At 37.0% G+C, this 21,940-nt stretch overlaps 3 protein-coding genes across 6 annotated transcripts; 1 reads left to right on the forward strand and 2 right to left on the reverse strand.

Moving 5' to 3' along the window:
• The first annotated feature begins 382 nt into the window (after nt 1-382).
• On the forward strand, nt 383-8,621 carry LOC110421015 (gibberellin 2-beta-dioxygenase 2-like). 4 transcript variants are annotated; one of them, XM_021434447.1, is made up of 6 exons: nt 383-851; nt 1,824-1,871; nt 2,033-2,169; nt 3,696-4,117; nt 5,618-5,990; nt 6,730-8,621. In XM_021434447.1, the coding sequence occupies exons 4-6, from the start codon at nt 3,738-3,740 to the stop codon at nt 6,976-6,978; spliced, it is 1,002 nt and encodes a 333-aa protein (XP_021290122.1). In that variant the 5' UTR covers nt 383-851; nt 1,824-1,871; nt 2,033-2,169; nt 3,696-3,737; the 3' UTR covers nt 6,979-8,621. The 4 variants fall into 4 exon arrangements, with proteins under 4 accessions (XP_021290122.1, XP_021290119.1, XP_021290121.2 ...); XM_021434444.1 differs by having other exon boundaries at nt 2,033-2,148; XM_021434446.2 differs by lacking the exon at nt 6,730-8,621 and adding an exon at nt 6,374-6,719 and having other exon boundaries at nt 2,033-2,148.
• A 145-nt stretch (nt 8,622-8,766) lies between these two features.
• On the reverse strand, nt 8,767-12,452 carry LOC110421014 (alkaline/neutral invertase C, mitochondrial). Its single transcript, XM_021434442.2, has 6 exons — nt 11,428-12,452; nt 10,774-10,939; nt 10,342-10,553; nt 9,727-10,220; nt 9,578-9,626; nt 8,767-9,424 (listed from the first exon to the last, which is right to left on the reverse strand). The coding sequence occupies exons 1-6, from the start codon at nt 12,202-12,204 to the stop codon at nt 9,110-9,112; spliced, it is 2,013 nt and encodes a 670-aa protein (XP_021290117.1). The 5' UTR covers nt 12,205-12,452; the 3' UTR covers nt 8,767-9,109.
• Nucleotides 12,453-19,367: 6,915 nt separating this feature from the next.
• On the reverse strand, nt 19,368-21,609 carry MYB108 (myb domain protein 108). Its single transcript, XM_021434802.2, has 3 exons — nt 21,170-21,609; nt 20,409-20,538; nt 19,368-20,310 (listed from the first exon to the last, which is right to left on the reverse strand). The coding sequence occupies exons 1-3, from the start codon at nt 21,324-21,326 to the stop codon at nt 19,638-19,640; spliced, it is 960 nt and encodes a 319-aa protein (XP_021290477.1). The 5' UTR covers nt 21,327-21,609; the 3' UTR covers nt 19,368-19,637.
• Between the last annotated feature and the right edge of the window lie 331 nt (nt 21,610-21,940).

Genomic DNA, 21,940 nt, shown 5'->3' on the forward strand with positions numbered 1-21,940 from the left:
CTTTGATTCATGATGATGTTCATAATAATAAATTCCACTTGATGAACCTTTTAAGTTTGTACAAGGCCGACCAATTAAGAAACTGAAATTTTTGTCAATTTTTTTTTTTTAATTTTCAAAAGGGAGGAGATCCTTTTGGATGCTTCAAAGTGAGCATGGATAGCCAGTAAGAATGTCTTAAAGATGGTAATAAGTACCCTTAAAATAAGTATTCGTAAATATTTAATTCGATTATATAAAATATAGATATTTTATATTCGAATTTGATATAATTTCGGATAATAAATTTAATGAAGAGTTTCTGTTGTTGAAAATGTAGGGAAAAAAAGAATTATTACCATTATTTTTAAGCTAAAAAAAGTGGTCCTTCCCCTTTCTCGAAATTGTTTTCCTTTTTCGTGTAAGAATTGCTATGAAGGAGTGGTCAAACGGGTAACTACAAAGAGAATGCCAGCTTTGTGTATGCGATGTGAGTTGTTTTCCTTCGCCTTATTTTGTGTTCAAAGGACCCCACGAGTCCGCCATAGCCAGGCTGATCCCACCCAATAATTGGACTCCCATGGCAATTAATAAGACTGCAACTATTAATATCCTCCAGTTCTACCGCCTGCCTGCAAGATTGAGCCTAATCTTAGATTATTCTTAATCTCTGAATTCTCCACTAATCTTTGCCAAAACCACTACTATATATCCGTTCATATGCAAGCTTTGGTCATCAAAGTTTTCCAACTATCAACCACCCCAATGACTTTGACATGTATGAACCCCAATTTATTCAACCCAGACATATCAAGGTTTCATTCCTGAAAAAGACTTTGAAAACTCACCTCAGCTAACTTCCAATTGTACTAGTAAGTTTTCTTCTAATTATTTAAGCTATGAATAAATATCTGATACATGATTTTTTATTAATAGATTTAACATGGTGGTGACATGCATGGATTTCCAAAGAATATTCTTTAATTTAAGAAAAAAACAATTATTGAATATTTTTTCTTCACCTAGCCTTATAGTAAGTTTTGTTGGGTTGATAAGTATTCTTCCCATTATTACCAAAATTCCCATTATTTTTTTAAGGATTTTTTTTACTCGAATTTCCTCCATTTGATTTGGAAAAGTGGGTAGGCTTACATGTGAACCTACCATCAAGGAAGAACCCAAGCTTATTCATTTATGCCCAATTGAATAACAAAAGGAAGACTTCCTTTGACACGTTCTTCTTCCCTTCTTCATTTGATGGCAATGCGGTTGATCAATACAAAAAGCACCAACTCAAAACACAAACTAAAAAGAAATGTTGAAACCGTCAAGTGGCAGATCAAAAGCTGTCGTCGGTGGGTAGTTTCGTCTTAGGCATGCCTAATCTGTCTCCTCCTTTTGGGCCATGGCCCATTCTTGTTTGCCCTATCTAGCCCTCTAGGGTTCCCTGATCCCATCCCAATTATACATATGAAATCTCGCCATCATTTCTGCTATGCCCTTTATTTTGACAAAAAACACATGCATGCATGTATACTATTCCATCCACTTCATAAAGATTGTTCAATTTTGGGGGTATAGCCATTAAAAACTAATACATCATGCTACATATAGGAAAAAAAATGCAAGGATGGATCAATTGAGCCAAAGTCGTACAAAAAAAAAATAAAAAAATTTATTGTTTACATGTGTGAATTATATATATACAAGGTTGGGGTTGTGACATTTAAGACTTATCTGTGGCTATTTCTTGTAAGGGTAATGTCACGGTGACATGTTTCTTTCAAGTTTGAATCTATAGTTTTCGGTGACTGCTGTATTTATTTGACTCTATTATTGTATAGGGGGGGAGTTCTTTTCACAAAAAGAGGAGAGGGGAGAAGGAAGATAATGTGAGTTCATTGATTAAATCCTGACCTGAATCTTTATATATATTTGAAAGCAAAGGGTTGATTAAGAAATATGGGTTTTGGCTCAATTATTGCATGTCTTCCTTTAAATAAAATTGAATGCATCTTCTGTCTAATGTGTTATTGGTGGGTTGGACCTTCAGATTTGCTAGAGAGCACACACCTGATTGGGCTTGAAATGGGCAACCACTGCCATGTGGCACTTGAAAGCCACAAACAAAATCTGATCCTTGTGAAACAAGAAGTCAATTATTCACGGGTACCGCAGAATTCTTTTTAGGTTTGTGCATGCATATAAGCCACAACTGATAATAGCCATATATAGGAACCTGAACGATTCATATCTCCTGTTACTCAAAGAGTTAGGTCCGAATACATATACAAGAATGAATAAAATGAAGTGAATAGCAAATGATGCATGTTCCCATCAATTCAAGATTCATGAACAATATTCTGTATATTCTATATATATAGAGAGATACAATTGGTTTTCAGACTTAAACCATTTACCTTTTTCTTCTGAATCAATTAGTGGTGTGTGTGCCAGGTTTCTTTAATTAGTGAAAGAGGAGTAAATGTGCTTACAGAGGAGTAGCCTATTAAATGAAGGGGGAAGGCTAGATATGGGTTGGGAAAGAGAGAGGGGGGGAAACTTCTCTTACCTTTCCTTCTTGCTTTTCTTGTTCAATAGGTTGGTCTTTTGCCAATTTCCACGGAAGTAAGTGTTGAGACTGTGGACTACATGGGAATGAGAGAACCCCTAACTTCATTTAAGGGGGTCAACAAACCATTTTAAATTTCCACTATATGCTACTATTAGAAGCAGATTGGGTGATCTTAACCTTACTTTTAAATCCATCCAACTCCATTATTAGACACCAAGTTTGGACAGAATGAATTAATTATAAAAAGCATGGCCTAGTATTGTCTGATTGCACACTCTTAGCACCATCTCCTCCAGGAATAATACGAAGTTGTCTAATATGATGCCTTGCACAAACTAAGGAAAGAAATCCAAAAAATGGCCAAGTAAATACTTTATAACCCAACATCCAACAGTTCTACATTATCTATTGTCAATGTCCTGCGTGTAAAATCTTCAGTGTCTGGTGGGTAGGTGCCATGGAGATGTGCAAAAAACCCAGGGAACCTTAAAACCCATAAATATTTAAAGAAGGAAAAACACGTGGAGTTGAAAGGAGAGCCTCGAAATCTGAGTGCAACAGGCAAGAGTTCGGGCCAACCGTGGTTCATGTCAACAGTCAGCACTCTGGGGAAATGAGTCCACAAAATCACAAAACCATGGAGAATATAGTATTACCCCTTCTGTTTACTTGCAAACCAAGGCTTAAGGTCAAAAAGGGTTCTATGAGAAAAGGCAAAAGGATTAAATTAGAGGGAGGGTTAAAAAAACAAGTCAAGGCAGAGTGAGGAAAGTCAACTGTTTTTTTCTGAAACAGGAATTTGCTACTTGTACAGTTGTACTTCACCCAAAGTCTTCGATTCCCTGAATCATCAAGACGAAAAGATTTTAATAATAAATCCCTTTTAACTTTTATCAGATTCTCTCTGTTTTCTTAAATATCGTAGGCTCTCACGCTTCTTTTGATAACACTCTTGCCCTTCTTCTTCTTCTGACCTCTACTGCCATCAGCCCTTTTCTGCAGTCTGGTTTTTGTTTATCTTTCCTTGTTTACTCCTCCCCTCTCTCACAGTCACATTCATAGATATATATATATATCCCATATATATTAGCATATCAGAATCCTTGCTGTCTTTAGTTTTTTTGTTTTCTTCTTCATTCAGTTTCTTGTACCTGGTTTCGTTGGAGGTCCGAATAGAACAGATATGGTGGTGGCTTCACCAAACCCAATTCGGGCTGAAAAGGTCCAACCCATTGAGCTTCCTGTCATAGACCTTTCAGCTGAGAGATCAGAGGTGTCAAAGCTCATTGTAGAAGCTTGTGAAGAGTATGGTTTCTTCAAGCTGATCAACCATGGAGTCTCTGACAACATCATTGCCCAAATGGAAGAAGAAGGTCTCAACTTCTTCACAAAGCCGCTCTCCGAGAAACAAAGAGCTGGGCCTGCCACTCCCTTTGGCTATGGTTGCAAGAACATTGGCTTCAATGGTGATATTGGAGAAGTTGAATACCTTCTCCTCGATACCAACCCTCTCTCCATTTCCCAGAGATCCAATACCATCTCCAATGACCCCAACAAGTTCAGGTAGTCACTCAAAACCATACTTTATTAATTTCCTTAAGTTTTTTCCATTCTTCCAAGTGTTGCATGCTTAGTTGTTTGCCCTTTTCTTCAATGGCGGCCAAATGATAGATAAAAACAGTGTATGACTAGTATGTGAATAAGCTATTGACAGAAATGTTTTAAAACTTTTTTTTCTTTTTTTTTTTTGTTATGAGTTTGGGGCCATGCTTGGTAGCTCTAGCTCTTGCCAGCATGCTTTCCTACTGATTTGTTCAATTCTGATGAATCCATGAACGTGGGATTTTGGAACTATGTAGCTATGAGTTGTAATCTTCTTTTCCATCCCATCCCATCCCATCCCATCGCACTCAACTCCACCTATCCAATGCTTTAAATGGCAATGATTACCATACTCTGCTGATGTTGTGGCCTAAACTACTGATAGTTGTAGTTCCTTTCTTTTACCATGAAGCAAGTTGGTTTGGGTCAGGGTTGCATCTGGGTCCTAATTTGCAGAAATCTGCTGTGCCATAAGCCAAGTTGTTCTCTTTCTTTCTTTTTTAATACTAATATTCTTTCAGACGATTTGGTGAAACTGAAATCTCTTTCCTAACTGGGAAACAGAAAGAAAAAAAAAGGGCAAAGTTTTATTGCGTCAGTGTCATCTTAATCTGTCGGTACAACTTGGGTTGTTTTTCTTTATTTAGGCAGGAAAGAAAACCAACCTTTTTATGACAGAATTGAGCAACATAAATCATAGGTTTCAGTCAGATAACATGTTTGAGAACAGATCATGTCTTGTTCTGTTTACTTCGGTAAAGAATTAAGGACAAATTAAGACATGTAGAGGAAAAAATTTTCCCATTTGGATGAATGGGAATCAAGATACTTACACAAATTAATAAGAGAAATATTAGAAAGGAAAAAAAAATTAAAGATTCAAAATCAGGAATACACGTGAGTTTTTAAAAGTACCTTCATTCAAAGTCACATGGGACTGTGGTATGTGGGATGTAGTTCTCCTCTCTTCTCCTACAAGGTGGGATAATATGTCAGAGACACTTCCCCTTGTTTGCTGTCAGTCCCCAGTTCCACGCGCTGCATGTATGCGCGTATGTGGAACATCACCTCTTAGGAGAAATGTGGGTTGCCAGGAAAGTACCATGACATCAAAAGATTGGAAATCGGAATGACAAGTCAGAACGAGAGCGCTTTGCATCAGCCGAAGGTCTAATCAAATCAGAGGGTGGTATAGAAAGGCAGATATTTTTTTGTTAAAACAAAAATAGAGAAAAATAACAATTGACTTATCTTCCCAAATGAAGCAAACACGAAATGGAACCACTGAAAAAGCAAAGCTAAAAAAAGTGGGAACAGTGGTTCAGCCTGAGACAGCAGAGTTTCAGTGTGAGTTTTTTTTATTTAAACCCAAAGCCTACAAACTCTACAACTGTTGCCCCTGCTTGCTAGTTGCTTGTTTTTCAATGTGGTGATGGTGATTATGTCTGTGTATTGCGACAGCTCTGCTGTGATTGGTTACATACAAGCAGTTAGGGTGTTGGCATGTGAGATCTTGGATCTGATGGCAGAGGGATTGTGGGTCCAGGATTCATCAGTGTTCAGCACGATGATCAAGGACGTCGAAAGTGACTCGCTTTTCAGGCTCAATCACTATCCACCCATTCTCTGCAAGGATAGGGAAACGTCACCCTCCTCATTTCATAGTCACAGCAGCAGCAAGGTTGGATTTGGGGAGCATTCCGACCCTCAGATATTGACCATCCTGAGATCCAACGATGTGGGTGGCCTGCAAATTTCTCTGGGTGATGGGGTGTGGGTTGCCGTCCCCCCTGACCCCACGGCCTTTTGTGTGAATGTGGGTGATGTTTTACAGGTTGGTCCATTTCTCTCCTCTCTCTCTCTCTCTCTCTCTCTCTCTCTCTCTCTGAAATCATAACAACCTCTTAAACCAATGTCGAAAAGAAAAGGTAATCGGATTGATAGAAAGTTGGAAAAACTGATATGCTTTGGGAATCACTGCAATTTTTCACTGAAGCTTTGGACTGGTCACCCTGATATCAGGGCCCCTCACATACCTGTTTCTATCCAATGAACGCTAGGGGGCTTGAGTAATTGATGTATGAAAACAAATGGAACTGAAAAGTTTCTGGTTGGTTGGGCTGTATTGCCATTTATAGTTCTTGCAAGCAACGATGGATAATCCAGAAAGTTTGCTAACGGTCACCAACATCTCTTCTTTTCACCTTTTTTCTCTAGAAGCAATTTTGGGTGACATTTCAGAGTTGGGGGGGACACAAACAGAACAGCATTAACTGGCACGTCTAGGTTCGATGCCGTGCAGGGACATACTGATGTTAAAGCTAGGCTTGTGTCATTGTAAGATATGCCAAATTCTTGTAATTCAAAAAAAAATGAATAAGCTTTAAGAACTAATTTGAGATAGAAAAGGCAGCTAGTGCAAAAAGGTTGTAATTAAAGTTAGAGTCGGAGACATTCCTTCATGGAGTTCAAACAAAATTGTACTAAAACAGTAGGAATAGTTGGTGAACAGTTCTTACTGTAAGCACATTAAACTAACAGTGATACATGTATGTTTTTCCAACATTTTGAAGGCTATGAGCAATGGGAGGTTTCTGAGCGTGAGGCACAGAGCCTTGACCAATTCCTGCAAGTCTAGAATGTCAATGGCCTACTTTGGGGCACCGCCACTCCATGCTTGGGTCACTGCTCCCGCAGAGTTGGTCACACCCAACAGGCCTTTGCTGTACAGGCCTTTTACCTGGGGTGAATACAAGAAAGCTGCATATTCTCTCCGGCTCGGAGATAGCCGCCTTGACCTTTTCAGAACAGCGCAACAGTAGAGAATGAACCAGTTGCTTGATAGAGTTCACATTGTCTTTTGCAGTCTGGATGGGGGAATTTTGACTGTAATCCTTCACAATGTATTCCTATACTTGTTGTTTGGGACGGGAGAAATGGTTTATGTTAATTATATTAGTGCAATTTAGCCATCAGTGAAAAGTTCTCTTTTCCAAGCTTTCTGGTAGTCTGTTGTGCAGTTGATTCTCGAGTTTGCCTCATGACTAGTTAAACACACTACTACAAGTAACCTTGAAAAGTTGATCCCCACATTGCTGTCATCAAAAAAGAATGGTCCTGATCGAGAAAGGGTCGACATCCGCAAAGAGAGAAAAAGGCTATGGCTAGGCCATGCTAAATATGCAGAATGCCGACTGCTGTGTACATCTCAGTGGAGGATGAGATGACCTTAAGATCAGGGAATGCCATAGTGAAAAGGACAGCATGGGGGACCAAAAAGATTGTTGCATCAAGCAATTAGTATGGGTGTTCATTCCAGTTTCAAGGGTCTGTCTGTCAAGAGACCATAAAGTTGAAGCTACTATGTGGCTCACAGAAAGAGATGGTTTTAGCCAACCTGTCATCCTGTCCTTGGCCGAGTTTGTCTATGAATCAACCAAGAAGATGTTAGTATTCCAAACACCCTTTCCTAGCCTCGCCAAGGTATTAATGGAACTTGGTTTTGGGACTGGTTTTGCTCCTGGCACGAAGGAAATAAGACAAAAACTGGGTTTTGTGTCAAAATCCAAATACAAGAATGCAACAGGTATTAAAACCAGACAATGAAAAAATGAGGGGCTTATCATTATGGTTGTTGAGTTGGATTAGACCGTTCACTTTTAAGAAAATTAGTTTGCTGGTCCACTATTGTTCTGGACGTGGGGGCATGCATTCAAGCCACTTTTCCACATTGAAAGTATAATGCATTATAGTTTAGATGCTTAGGATTCGATTTGATGTTTCGGTTCAAGTGTTCCAGATATGTAGTCGACATGGATTCATGCAGAGATGGTAGGGTAGGTTTCTGTGACGCGAGGAACCCATGCACAAAAAGGGCCCTAGCTCTCAGGTCTCACTGTGGGCTTTGAGCCGTTTGATAACGGCGCAGTTAGACTCATTTTCAGATTGGACTCCAAATTGAATTTGGGTTCATTCTCTCTGGCTTCCTCTCCTATTATGTCAAAACTTGGAATCGAGACATGGCATCCTTCATATCAAAACTTGCAATCATGTCTGAACAAAGTCAAATGCAAACGCTTTATATCGAAACTTAGAAGCTTTCAGAGCCTAATCTCAATTTTCCTTCAAGCTCCTGCTACTTCCTTAGGATCCCTTGCAATTTGAATCCTGTTTCAGAAGGAAAAAGAAGAATGAAAGCGGATGGTGCATGCTGTTCACAGTTCGATGCCACTGGACCATGCAATAAATTGAAGTGGAGAAGACTTTGCGAAGCATCCTCAAAACTTTATAAGGAATTCTGACATGATCTCGTGATAAAATGGTACCAAACCGGATTTAATTTTGATCAAATTCTCGTCAAGCACTTCCAAGCAAAAACAGATAAAATGGGGAGAATGTCGGGCCTTGCACTTTAAAAGTAGACATATGTTCCTCTACCAAAACGTAAATCTATCCGTCCGAAAGATTGACGTCTGATGAAAACGTGGTGGAAGCTTTATGGGCAGTGAGAGAAGAGCTAGGGTCGGCGTTGCCCTGGAACCGGCCGCTGATGGCTCTCTCAAACTAAATAAAGCAAAAAGCATTCGGGAAAAGGACCATGGGAGTCGAGCTAGGTAAGAAGGCGTCATGTATATATTGCAATAATGAAGTCATATGTTCAATTATTCAGATATTTTAGAACCGTACAAGTATGTTAAGAGGCTACCAAAAAATGAGCCACCTAATTCAAGTCAGTCCTCCATGAATGATACAACAAACAAGCACTACTTTACATGAATGATGGCTGTTAGGACTAGGAATATTTTCTGAAGTTCACTAAACTCTGTTCTTTGGCTTTGTTATAGTCACCTCCATGTCTCCGTTCAGCACTCGAGCGTTCATCTAAACCTTTTATTAATTCTCCTATGCTTGCTAGTGCATTTTATTAAGGAACAGTCATTACTGGCCGTGACTCTAAGATTTAGCAGCCAGGCGCGAGCACTTCCTTCTACCGGTTTTGCCAAGGCCACAAACACACGTCTCAAGAAGCTCATAGTCTTCCTCCCAAAACAAAAGGGATGCCTTCTGTGGGTTCTGCAGTAGCATCTTTGAGGTAAGGAAACCAGCAACTGTCCATGTCTGGAACAGCCGGGATTGCTTGCCTATAAACCTCCCACTTCTTGTGTCATAGTATTCAGGCCATTGATCCGCCGACAGCCTTTCCTCTGCCAGAGCAACTGCCTTTTGTGCTAATTCTGGTTTGCCCATCTTTATACAGGCCAATGTAAACTGAAAAAACAAAAAGCAAATCATTCAATTACAGGACTCAGGATCATTACATGACCAAGGTGTAACAGATAGGTGATTGATTCAATAATCAACCTTCACAAGCATTATAAAAGATTTCAAAATACACATAACTTGATCAAATATAAGCTTTACCTGCCACAGGAGCGTTGGCCAAGATCCACCATTGTGATATGACCATGGGCTGCAAAGACGAAAGTCAGTTTCTAAACAATTGTATTCACCCATTTGCTATGTTTATGGAGAAGTTAAAGAACATGGCAATATAATGATAAGAGCCTCACGTATTCTTTGGGTCACTTCCAGTGATTATCCGCCACTCATCAGACTCTAGTGCAGGGTAAATAATCTTAAGAGGCATGTTAGCCACAAAATCATCCCATTTTGCCTCAATCAAATTCAAAACACCCTCATTCTGTTTTGAGGTCCCCAGAGAAGAAACAATAGTCCAAAGATTTCCCAGGGTGAAAAACCTAAAATCCATATGAGCAGGCTGCAAATTGCCAATGAAGTAGCCACCTTCATCAGGAATCCAATCTACTAGCCAGGAAGGAATCTGATCTGGATAGATATTGAACTTGTTGATGGCATCTGTAGAATATTCCTCTGTCTTGTAACGATATATCTCATTGATTTTCTTCATATCAACCCAGTAATACTCTCTGATGTGAAATGAGAGTGCACTGAGTCGGCTGTTAATGGCAGCGACCAAATTCTTGGTTGCATCATTAACAGTGAGCATCTCGCGAGAGCAACGCAGAGCAGAATAAAACAAGGCCTGCAAAATCAGGTATTAGGGAAACACCACAATAAGACAAAGCAAAGCAAGAGTAAGGGTAAAACATAATAAATCAACAGGTGAAATGTTTAATATATGTACTAAAAACTATTCTGCTTACTTGAATTTCAAGAGGGTGGCCATGAATACCCATTCGTCTATCAATCATACAGGAGCCATCAGTGACCAACAGAGAAGGAAACATGTCAAACCCATCAGTTAAACACAAATTAAGGATCAGTCCTATGCCTGTTTGTACATCCACCCTCTCTTGTAATGCATAGTCACCAGTTATCTTTCCATAAGCTCTCAACAAGATAATCCACCACAACCCTGTGAAGATAGTAACCATGTGATTATGATTCTAGAAAATCTCACAGCAAAAATAACAACTTGATTAATGTAATGTCAAAAAAGATGAAACGATTATTTGCAAATAAACACTATGATATTTAAAGAATAAACACCTAGAAATAAACTATCTTGACAGTATCCAATGTTGAAGAAGTGGTTATCAATAAATGCTGCCGTGACTAAAAGTCATATATCATACCAGAATCAACAGGGGCAACACGGCCAATGGCTGATTCACCAAAATCAGCATCTAAAACCTCTTCGAATGCTTCACTGCTTCCATCAAGAGGGGCAGTTCTAACTTTAAAACTTGCTGGCATCAACCCTTGCCCAGGGCTATAGCAGTCCACAGTCTTCTCCCAACTCTGAAACCAACAACAACATCATCAAAGAACAGCCAAGCCCAAAAATAATATAAGACAGCCCATCAATATAGCACCCCAATCTAATAACCAGAAGATATTAATTCACCGGTTAAAGTAGTGAAGCTCCTTTGATACTATTTATGATGAAATTCCCTGGTGCTCAATAAAATGCACAACATACATGTAACATGGCATCAAATGAGTAATATGTGCATATTGGCCACTTCCTAAATTGTTCTTCTATGGCATCATTGCGACATGCAAATATCAAAATTAAATCTGCATCAATTCACATTTGTCTATGGACTAAGCATTGACATAGCAGTGATAAATCTTTCTAATTTCTTACAATTTTCGAAATCAGCTGTAATATCATAAAGTTCCAATCAATTCACATAAGGTGTTCAACTTGCCACCAATCATCAAAAGCCCACTTATATTGTAAGTAAAATGCAAAGGCAAAGTTAAACTATAAAGATCATATGTACCTGTAACTGCAATGTGTGAAGAAGAAAATTCTTCACAATCTCAGACTCTCCATTTAGCAGAAAAGCAAGTGCTGAAGGTACAAAGTCACGGATAAATATCTGATCATAGTTCAATGGCTGCTTGTCTGCTGGATCATTAGCAGCTACAGTCCCCACAGGATGTCCACAATAGTTCACAACAGCACCACGTAGTATCTTCCATGCCTCTTTCTCAATCTCAGGCTCAGTCAAATTCAAACCCTTTACATTATCAATATTTACACCAGACTCATTAACATCTACACCAGTATTATCCTCTTTAACTAATCCATTACCTGTCTCTATCCTCTCAATCACCAGAGGCTTCACATTCAACCCACCTTGAATGTAAATCCTCTCAAAGTTCTTCTCGTTAACATGAGGATCAACTGACGTCGAATGGTTCCTAAAATCCGATGCTACTTTGGGAATTACTAAAACACCCCTAGACCTACCTTTATCAACACGAAAACTACCCGTAAAACCCCTAGACTGACCCCAACTTGAATCGGACACACTAAAAGCCCGCCGATTCGAATCAACAGCACACTTATAACCTACAATCTGCGATTTACTATGCTTATAACAGTGGAACCTACGGCGATCAACTGCCTTAGAAAGTGATTTCGACAAATTATGGATACCCGAACGGTTCATTTTCGGTGGAGATAACCCGAAAATGGAAGAGCTTTTATAGCTAATTAGGATTCTACAACAAGGCTTCATGCTAGAGATTCCAATACAAGTGCTAGACTTCATTTTTTTTCCCTTTTTTTCCCTTTTAGTGAATTCAAGAATCAAATTTCTATAAATATATATATATACAACAGCTCTGTTAATCTTAAAAATTGAAGAACAGAGAAACAAAGACAAGCCTAAATCTAGAAAAAAAAAAGGAAGATAATTTAATAATTAATTAAATACTAAAATTAAAACTAAAAATGGATTTGGAAATACTTACAGTTGAAATTGAATTGAGAAAGAGAGAGCTTTGTCTGAAGATTTGTAGATTTGGGAAAGGATGGCATTCGATTGTATTTATAGATGAAAATGAGGAAAAATCCAAATGGGCTTGAATTACATTTATACCCCTGCACGTGACTGACCTTTTTGATATTGTTGGTTCGAGTTTTCCATAAAACCCTTTCGCAACGATGACGTTGTTGTTATTATCTTTGATTTTCCTTTTTCTTTTTCAACTTTTTTATATTAAAAAAAAAAGGAATTTTTTTTCCTTTAGTTGGTGATAACTTTGTTTGAGGTTGACAGTTAAAACCTTTTTCTTCCTACACCATTTCCCAAATATCATCTTTTCGACAAAAATAATAATTATTAATTTTATTTTATTAATTTATAATTTTCATAATTGGAGAAATTAATTAAAATTTATTTCTATGTTCTAATTTAATTATTAACATATAACCTTAAATTTGTATAGTTAAAATTTATTAATAATTTTATATTAAAAAAAGTGTGAGAAAGAACATTAATCTAAAACCAAAATCGAAAAAAATTATCACTAATCTTGTATATATTTGATTTAAATTATATATTTTATTAAAAATACAAATAAAGTAATTTTAATCTTTTTAAAAACTTGTAAATTTCTAAAATATTTTACGGAAATATAGGTAGATTTTTCGGACATTTTGACCTTTCAATTTTCGTGGAATGAAATGTATTTTTTTGACTATGACAGAAAAGAAAATTAAAAGCGTGAAAAAAGAAAAAAACATGTTCTCTTTAAAATAATAAAAAAAATGATATCAGAAGGGTAAAACAGTCTTAATAAAATTTTGCAATTGCGAATGGATCGGGTTTGGCGGCGGTGGTCCCCATCTTTCCTTGTTAAACAAATATGCGGAAATCAAGGAGCCTTTCTGACGTGGAATTTTATGAATGGATAAAATCGTAGGTAAAGCACCGTATATGTATATGTACCTTTTTACATACATTTAAACGTGGACGAGAATCATTGGCTAAAAATAACAGCTGCTTTTTTTTTTATTTTTGGGAGCCATTATACGAATATATATAAAAAGGGCAAAAGGGAAAAAATATCTTAAGGGACGAAAAAGATACATTCGTCTGGGTAAATGGCGATATTTTGGTAGGAAAAGATTTTTGTTGTTCTTTTTGTTGGCACGTGTGGAATCCATATCTCTGTTTACGTCATGTTAATTTCTCATTAGGCACGAAACGCGTTCATCACCGTAAAGTTTTGTGGCAGGTAATGTAATTATCAGGTTAAGCATTTTTAAAAAAAATTAAATAAAATCTTTTAATCTCATATTAGTAAATAGAAAGATCTTGAAAAGTTTATAATATTATGAGTCGAGCAAACGAGTTTCACAAGTTAGAAAGAGAAGTGGTCCACACACGCTCCAAAGAAACGTCAAGACATTTCTATTTTTGTTTCTTTCTTATATATATATATATATATATATATATTTAAAATTACTTTCATGCATCAAAATGAAAGTTCCATTTCCCATTTTCTTTACAAGCTTAAAAATTAGTTTATTGAAGGAAAAATAATTGATATTTGTCTAGGTATTATGTTGACAAAATTGGTCTAATTTTTTAGTTTTAGAAAAATAGCAAATTACTTTTTGCTGAGTTTGGGGTTTAAGTGCTTAATATTTTTAACCATGTTTGTTATGATGTTACCAAGCTTGTGATATTATTAAGATTTGATAATTTACTTTAATTTATTTAAAAATTTTAATTAATTCAATTATGAACAGAAATTGATTAAATTAATCGATTAACAGTTGAACTTGATTTCCGGTTAATTCAGTTAATTTATAAATTTATATGGTTTTTGTTGTAAACAGTGTCTTTGAACCCATTGGAAGTAAGCCCGGTATTGGAAGCATGGCCCAACCATACACGAGTAAAACGAAAAATCAATATTATAGCAGGCTTGACCCAGAGCACCGAAGCTGGGATTGGACCTGCCGGCTAACCATACCCATAAAACTCTTTTCTGGGCCCATCCCATAAGGACTAGAGCCTCCAAATCTAAACAACACCAAACCAACATGATTCATGACATATGGAGGCGACCAGTTTGTGTGTGTTTCTCGCCTTAAGCCCTACGCCCACAATGGAAAATGAAAATGGTTTAGGCGAAAAGCTGAAGAACCTAATGAAATATGCAAATCCTCAAAGGTAAACTAAACTACCCTTTGTTCGTTTTTTCAAAGCTTATGGAGTCAAATTTTCAGGTTGAACAGGGTCTTTCAAATGGCTGTGCCACCCCCCAAGTTGCTACCAAATCATTGGCATTAAATTAAAAACATTAAAAAGAATTCAGTCTGCTTGACCCATGTTTTTCTTGGGGGAGTTTCATTCTTCTTGTTTAATCCCACTAGGCTGCTTTATCTTACAAAGAAATCATTTGATTAACCAGTTAGAAGGTTTATGATATAATCCTTGTCGTCACCCTCACTCTTTCCATTATCAAATTTGCAAATTCTATCCCTAAAGCTATGACTAAATTAATTAAGCAGTAGAATATATGTAGCTTTTGACCACACAGCAGTTCTCTACTTGGACTACCTGATATCATCTTGCAGTATTTTTCTACATTATAATGTGCTTCACGCAAACGCACTGTACACAGAATTTGATCAAGTCATATACAAATAAAGCTTTATCTAATACTTGAAAGTGCTTTATTATGATTGTTTCCAAATCTGTTATATTTTATGTATATTGGGTTGTTTTTTATTTGGTACTGAGAGAAGAGGTTTGACCTTAAACTCCTTCTCGCAGAAAAGGGTATAACGAATTGGGTTTGGATTTCGAACCTTGTTTACTTGAACATGTGCACCTAAGCAAAGGAGGGGGTCTGGTGGCAAGCACATATGCCTTTCAATGTTAACTTCCATTTCCATTTGAGGTACTGAAAGTTAGGAAGAAGAAACATCAGATAAATGAATGACTAAGCTCATTTAGCCTTGGAGGAAGTATGGTGTGGTTTGTGAACAGCAATTTAGCAAAAGGGTTGTGTTGGGCATTACCGTAATTGAGAGGAAAAGTGTTTGGCTTCTTGCCTTGCGTGGTTTAAAGTTGCCATCATTACTCTTATCCTATACCAAGGATCAAGATCAAGAGAACAACATGTAACATATGCTGCACCCATCTTAATTTTATCACGCATCTAATTACAACCATATCTCTCTCCACCAGCCATTTTTTATTATATTAATTAATCAACAATTTTGTTTTTCATTTTAGTTATTGATATACTCTACCTCCTGTCAAAACATGGATTCACATGGGTTTTTTTATGACATATTGTGGACATTTGATGTTTGGTTTTCTGATAGTATTATGAGCAATCTTTGGTGTTGCTTAGGCTATAGCAAGCTCTTGATTGGTATCAATTAATACAATTTGATCTCTATCTTATCTTTCAATTATAGTTTAAGAGAGACAAATTCGTTCGTTGATGAATTGATAAAAATCGAAATTTTACGAACAAGTGACTTCTCTTCTTATTTGTAAAAAATTTCAATTAGAAGGATTTATCACATGTTCGATATTGAAGAATTAATTTCAATTCATATTGTATATGTTATGCCTTTTATGAGAATCGTTAATTTCTTTTATCGAAAAATGAAGTGGAAGGACGAATATATATATAAAGGTCTTTTTTTTTCTTTTGTATGTAGTACAAAACTTGTACCTTACTTAGGACAATAACCGTAACGTGTTAGAAATTTGAAGGAGGGGGGTCTCATAAATTTTGATTTTTGTATTTGCTAGGGATAAGCACAACAACATATGTTCTTACTTATAGTGGAACCCCAACATGAGCACTTGCTTTATTTGTTACGGGTTGGAAAGATCTTGTGCACGTTTTTGGTAATATGGTGAGAGCTGTAGAAATTTGAAAGATACATGACATTGATTCATTGATAACTTTTGGTTGAACTCCATGAAAGTTGTGGCTAGGAGGCTTTAGAGTACTCCAAGGATCGCTTTCGAAAGGAAAGCTTCACGCAAGTGAACAAAACAATAAATAGGAAAGGAAAAGGGAATGGTGTGTGTGGAAACATACGTCAGTTGGCTTGAAATGGTACTAAAGATTAAGGATAAAAGTGCATCATGAGACCATGGATACCACTTTTAATTTACTAAGAATGAGAGATCTGAATTAATGTGAATCTGGCGGCCTTTGATCTTATCTCTCTCTCTCTTTTATCTTGTTTTGGGGGAGGAGAAGAAGGCCTACTAACTGTTTTATCTTGGAGAGGAATGAAAGAAGAGAACTAAAATAATTATGGTGTGGTTTACCATTAATTTCCATGAAGCTAATTCCAAGGTTCATCCTAGTGGTGCAATATCAGTAATGGAAGCATGCGTGGAGGGAGCATGGCACTGTGCTGCTGGCCTGGCCTTGAACCTCTTGATTAATGCTGCATTTCGGATGCATCAGCATGTTAAATTTTCGGTAAATATAGTCTATAAACAAGAACCTGTCCCAGATTTTACAAATGTTTGCAGTGATTCCCACCTCTAACCTATAGTGCCTACCCATACAAAAACTGTAGCAGGTGATGTACGAAAAATTAAAAGCTACAGAAGGCACTGTAACTGTTCAACATTAAGCTAGAATTTCCACATTAAATGAACTGTAGGTTTGAGGCCCTGGAATTAGGTGCATGTATAGCAAGGGTCACTCCCTTTACAGTTAAGGCTAACCCAAGCTTACGCTTTTATTTTTTTCTTCTCCAAAATGAATATTTTGAAGGTTGGGAATCTAAAGCTGTCATAGTGACATTTCTTCTTAATTTCCTTCCCTGATCTCCTTCCACATTCTCTCTTTCCTTTTTAATTTTCCAGGGGATAAACCAATATTGACGTAAACGTCTCATACAAATTCCCAGCCATGAAAAAGAAAACAAAAGGTTGTGTGGGGAAGGAAGACTTTTCTTCCTGTTGACCGGCGCAAGAAAATCACATTTCACATGCACAGAAACCCACCCCTTCCATTATCAAATAGCAGCAGCTGAAGGACCCCTCCCACAGTCTCCTATGAAAAGATACATTGTAACTCTAATACCCAAGGCCATGAAAGGTAGCTTTCCAACAGGTTCCCAATCCAGTACTGATAGCATGAGATACCACCTGGATCTCCACGTACCTCTAATCAGGACCCCACATCTTGGCAAAAGTCAGTGGTTGGTGGCCCCCCATGATCAGAAAAGTTTTATTTGGAAGGAAAGGGGAAGGGTAAAAACACTGAACGTGGCTCCAAGACAACCGCCTAGCTCTGTTTGTGGATTCCAGTTGTAGCTGAATTTTGGTCTTTGCTCTCTTTTGCATTTCATTGCATAATCTCTTATTATTAATTTCATCCACATAAGTAACCAAAGAATGAAAATGATGTAAACAAAGAATAAAGGAAAACGGTTTTCTTCTTCTTCTTTTAATGTAAAAATTTCAATGAATAATCAAAATAAACATTTACTGTAACTAATATCTATGTAAATAATGCTTTTAAAAAAAAAACCTATATGAAAAATATGGTAAATTTATGAGACATTATAAATTCATAAAGATTAGACTAATGGCATATTAAAATTGGGTTGCTTATTATTGTGACATAAAGAAATTCTTTAATTGTGTACGATTAAATTAATCGTATATACTTGACGTGTTTATAATTTAAAGAGCTAATTAATTAATTAATAAATAAAAATGTACGAGTTACTCAAGACTGTATAGTAGCATCATGGACATCAGTACATGAAAAAGTGATCGATTTACGGATTCATTTAATTATTATTAATTTATTTTTTATTTCATTTTGTTAATTAAATTTAAATAATTAAAGGAATTAAAAGAGGGGAAGAAAGTAAGTCTTACGTGGAATTTGTGGCACAGAGGCTGTTTCAAGGGTTGCGGCTGTGAGTGCTTGGCGTTGGAATTTGGAAGCCTAAATAAATAACAAAAAAATACAAATATATATTGAAAAGGACACGTGTCATCATCTTAACACCACAATCGGATGGGACCACATGGTGGCTTCTTGCATAGGCACGCGGCCTACAAAGATTCCCAGCCGCCATTCTCTCTCTCTCTTTCTCTCTCCACACTATTCCATCACGTGCTTCACCATGTAGTTATCCTCGCACGTGCCACTTCCTTTTTCTGAATAAAAAAAATTAATTATTTTATAAAGTAAAATAGATGTATTATCAATATGTTTTAACTATTCACACTTATATGTGGTCGCTGTCACCGTCTACATTATTTGGTATAGTAAATATATATAATATATTAAGAAAAATAATTCTACCATTATCAAAACATACATCAATTAATACTCTTATGTGAACGGAATTTAATTTACCCGGACCGTCTTTGTCTCAATTTTTTTAATATTTTAAATTTCATAAAAATTAAAAAAAATAAATATTTAGAGATTGAAAGAGTAATAAAAGGAAAAGTTTTGTCCGGTTAGACGGACGAAGCAAAAACATTGTCCGTACAAAAGCAAACAAAAAAACAAAACAAGGAAATGGAGAGAGTTTGCTATTGTACTTTTTTTTCACTTAAAACATGATTAGATTAGATGATTGTTTGAACCAAAAAAAAAAAAAAGCCTCTTAATGGCCAACTTAAACGCGTAAAGGGATGAATAGAATGCTGCCACGTTTCCTAAATCTTTAATTTATTGTAATTAAGCCCTTTTCTTTTTGGTAATCTAGAAGCTTAGGGGAGGGTGTGTGGTTCAGGCCCCATGGACAAGGTTTCAATAAAGTAGAAATCACTTGAAGAAGAGGTACATGATGCAAAAATTCTAATGATAAATAGATATCTTAAGGGAAACAGAAAGTGGAACCAATTATTCATATTCAATCCATTATTTTAACTCATTTTCCTAATTAAAAATAAAAGAAAAATAAGAAGAAAATCAATTAAGTCAATATCATTGAATGAGATTAAGTAAAAACAAAAGCCTCAAATTACAAGTTTTTTTTTTTTTTACCACCCCCAAATAAAAAATAGAAAGGCCTAAAGTAACAAAATACAAACTAATTGACCCAAATTCTATAGCTGTTCTAATATATTATTCTATTTTTTTTTAAGCTCTAACTCTCTCTCTCTTTTACTCTACATGTTGAGTTTTTCAATTTTTTTCCTCCATTTATTGTATTTTGATAAATATTTTTTCACATGTTGAAGTTGAACTGCTGCTGTAAGAAGTAAAAATCTTCAGGGTTGAAGAAATTGTCTGATGCATCATCACCACCATCTAACCAGGGGTTGTTGGTGTTGTTCTGCTCCATGGACTGGAAATCCATGCCATGGCTGTAGTAATTACCGGAGGGACTTATCAGGGAGTCAGAGTAACCGGCTTGGCTAGCTTGGAAGTAGTAATCCGGATTAGGATTGTTAGAAACCGGGATGTTGCTGTAATAATCGGTGGTCAGGTCGGAAACCGGCGAGACTTGGGTCCCGAAAGAGTCTGATGAGGCTGCGGTGCTTGAATTCTCCGGGGTGTAACTTGGGGTTACTTGTGCACGTCCAAAGTCATTTCCTAGAACCCCATGAGGCAAGACCATTTGCCCCGTGCCCACGTTGGGAGCCGTCGTGGTGGCGGAAGCGGATGTGGTGGTGGTGGTGGTGGTGGTAACGGAGGTGGAGGAGGTGGCGGTGGCTGCAGCAGCCGCTTGAATTCTTTCAGCCAACCTAGGCATCCAGAGGTAACGCATGGTGTCCTTGAATTGCTTGCTGTTCACGTCACATTTAAGCTGCTTCGCATGCTTCTGGACACGGGTTCTCCAGTAGTTCTTGATCTCATTGTCGGTTCTTCCAGGCAAGTGTTGGGCTATTTTGGACCATCTGTAATCGTTCGATAAAACACAAAAATCACCATAAATTATATCGGGAAAAAGCATCATGAAACCGATGATCGAGAGAGTTAAGGTTAAAGCATTTACCGATTGCCCCATCGAGAGTGAAGCTCAAGGATCAAGAGTTGTTCCTCAAGAGTGATGTTCCCACGTCGAACATCAGGTCGGAGATAATTCAACCATCTTAATCTGCAGCTCTTTCCTGTTCGCTTCAGACCTGTTTCATCCGAAATTCTAGTTAGATACGACAAGTTTTTTTTGTGTTTGGTAAAGTTAATTTGGAAAACAAATGTTTGGGGATAGAAAACGAGAGCCCATTTTCTCCCAGACTTTTAACTTTCATGATTGAGTTCTCCTATTCGGACATCATCAACCTCACGTTCAAAGCCCACAAATTCTCTAAAATATGCTGTAGCTTTTCCATGAAACGTGCAGCTTTTACTTTTTTTTCAAGTTGGTATTTTCATATACCAAACAACCCTCGGGGGGTTCCATTGATCAAACAACTGGGGAGAAAAAGAAAAGAATCAAACCCCCCCAGGATTTTTTTTGCTTAGAAAAGAGAGAAGGGAGAGAGGGAGAGGATTAAAAGAAGGAAAAGGAAAGGAAAGCAGGAACTTTGCACTTTTGCTTCATGGCGACGGAAGGGGACTTTCTCCTTTTTCCGTTTCATTGAAATCAGGAAAGGACATGGAGATGGCAACAAGACCCAAAACAAAGTTTGAATCAACTTGTCAACTTGTACTACTACGACAACCTTTCCTTGCCACACGTTCTCTTATCACCACCACTAACACAACCAAAAACAAAAGCAGAAAGATAAATAGTAATTATTAGTACTATTATACCTGCGCAACGAGCAAGAGAGTTCCATCGACCTTCGCCGTGAGTAGCAATGTAATTGATGAGCTTAAAGTCTTCTTCAACAGTCCAAGGACCTCTTCTCAAGTCCATCTCCTCTTCACTCTGGACGTCTGCGCTACAACCCCTTGCTTTAACATCCATTTCCCTTAAATGGAGAGTCTGATTGATTGAAATAAATTTGAAGGACAAAAGGTTTTGATATAGAGAGATATCAGTCTGTTGAGAGAGAAAGAAAGAGAGAAAAAGATCAGAGAGAGAGTTGGATTATTACAGGGAAGATAAAGAAGTGGGGTTTTATAGATGGAGATTGGTTTGAAAATGGAGAAAAAAAGGTAATAGGGAACTTGGGTTTAATTAAACAATTAATTAAACACTTAAGCTCGATAGTAATTATAGTTAGCAAATAGCAACAGGGGCTTGGCTTTGAAGTTTGACCCTTTGACTTTCTTCGTTTCTCTCTCTCCCTCTCTCTCTCTCTCTGTGCAACTATGTTAATTTATATCAGTTCCGTGGGAATCGTTTTCTTTTCTTTGTTTTTTTTTTTTAAAAAAAATTTCTTCGCTTCCAAACAAGTTGTCTCTATTTCTATTGATTCGAGTCTCCAATCTTGTCTCTGCTTGGTACCATCCCCTTGCGTTTTAGACTTTAGTTCATACGCAAATCAATTCTCACTAACAACTCAAGGGAGAAAGAAAATTGAAAACAATATGCATGTTACTATTGTTGGTGCCATGGATAAAAAGTGAAATGTTCAT

The sequence above is a fragment of the Theobroma umbraticum genome, unplaced genomic scaffold (assembly GCF_002168275.2).
Source record: "Theobroma umbraticum cultivar Fairchild unplaced genomic scaffold, ASM216827v3 scaffold_130.0, whole genome shotgun sequence".
Classification (NCBI taxonomy): Eukaryota; Viridiplantae; Streptophyta; class Magnoliopsida; order Malvales; family Malvaceae; genus Theobroma; species Theobroma umbraticum.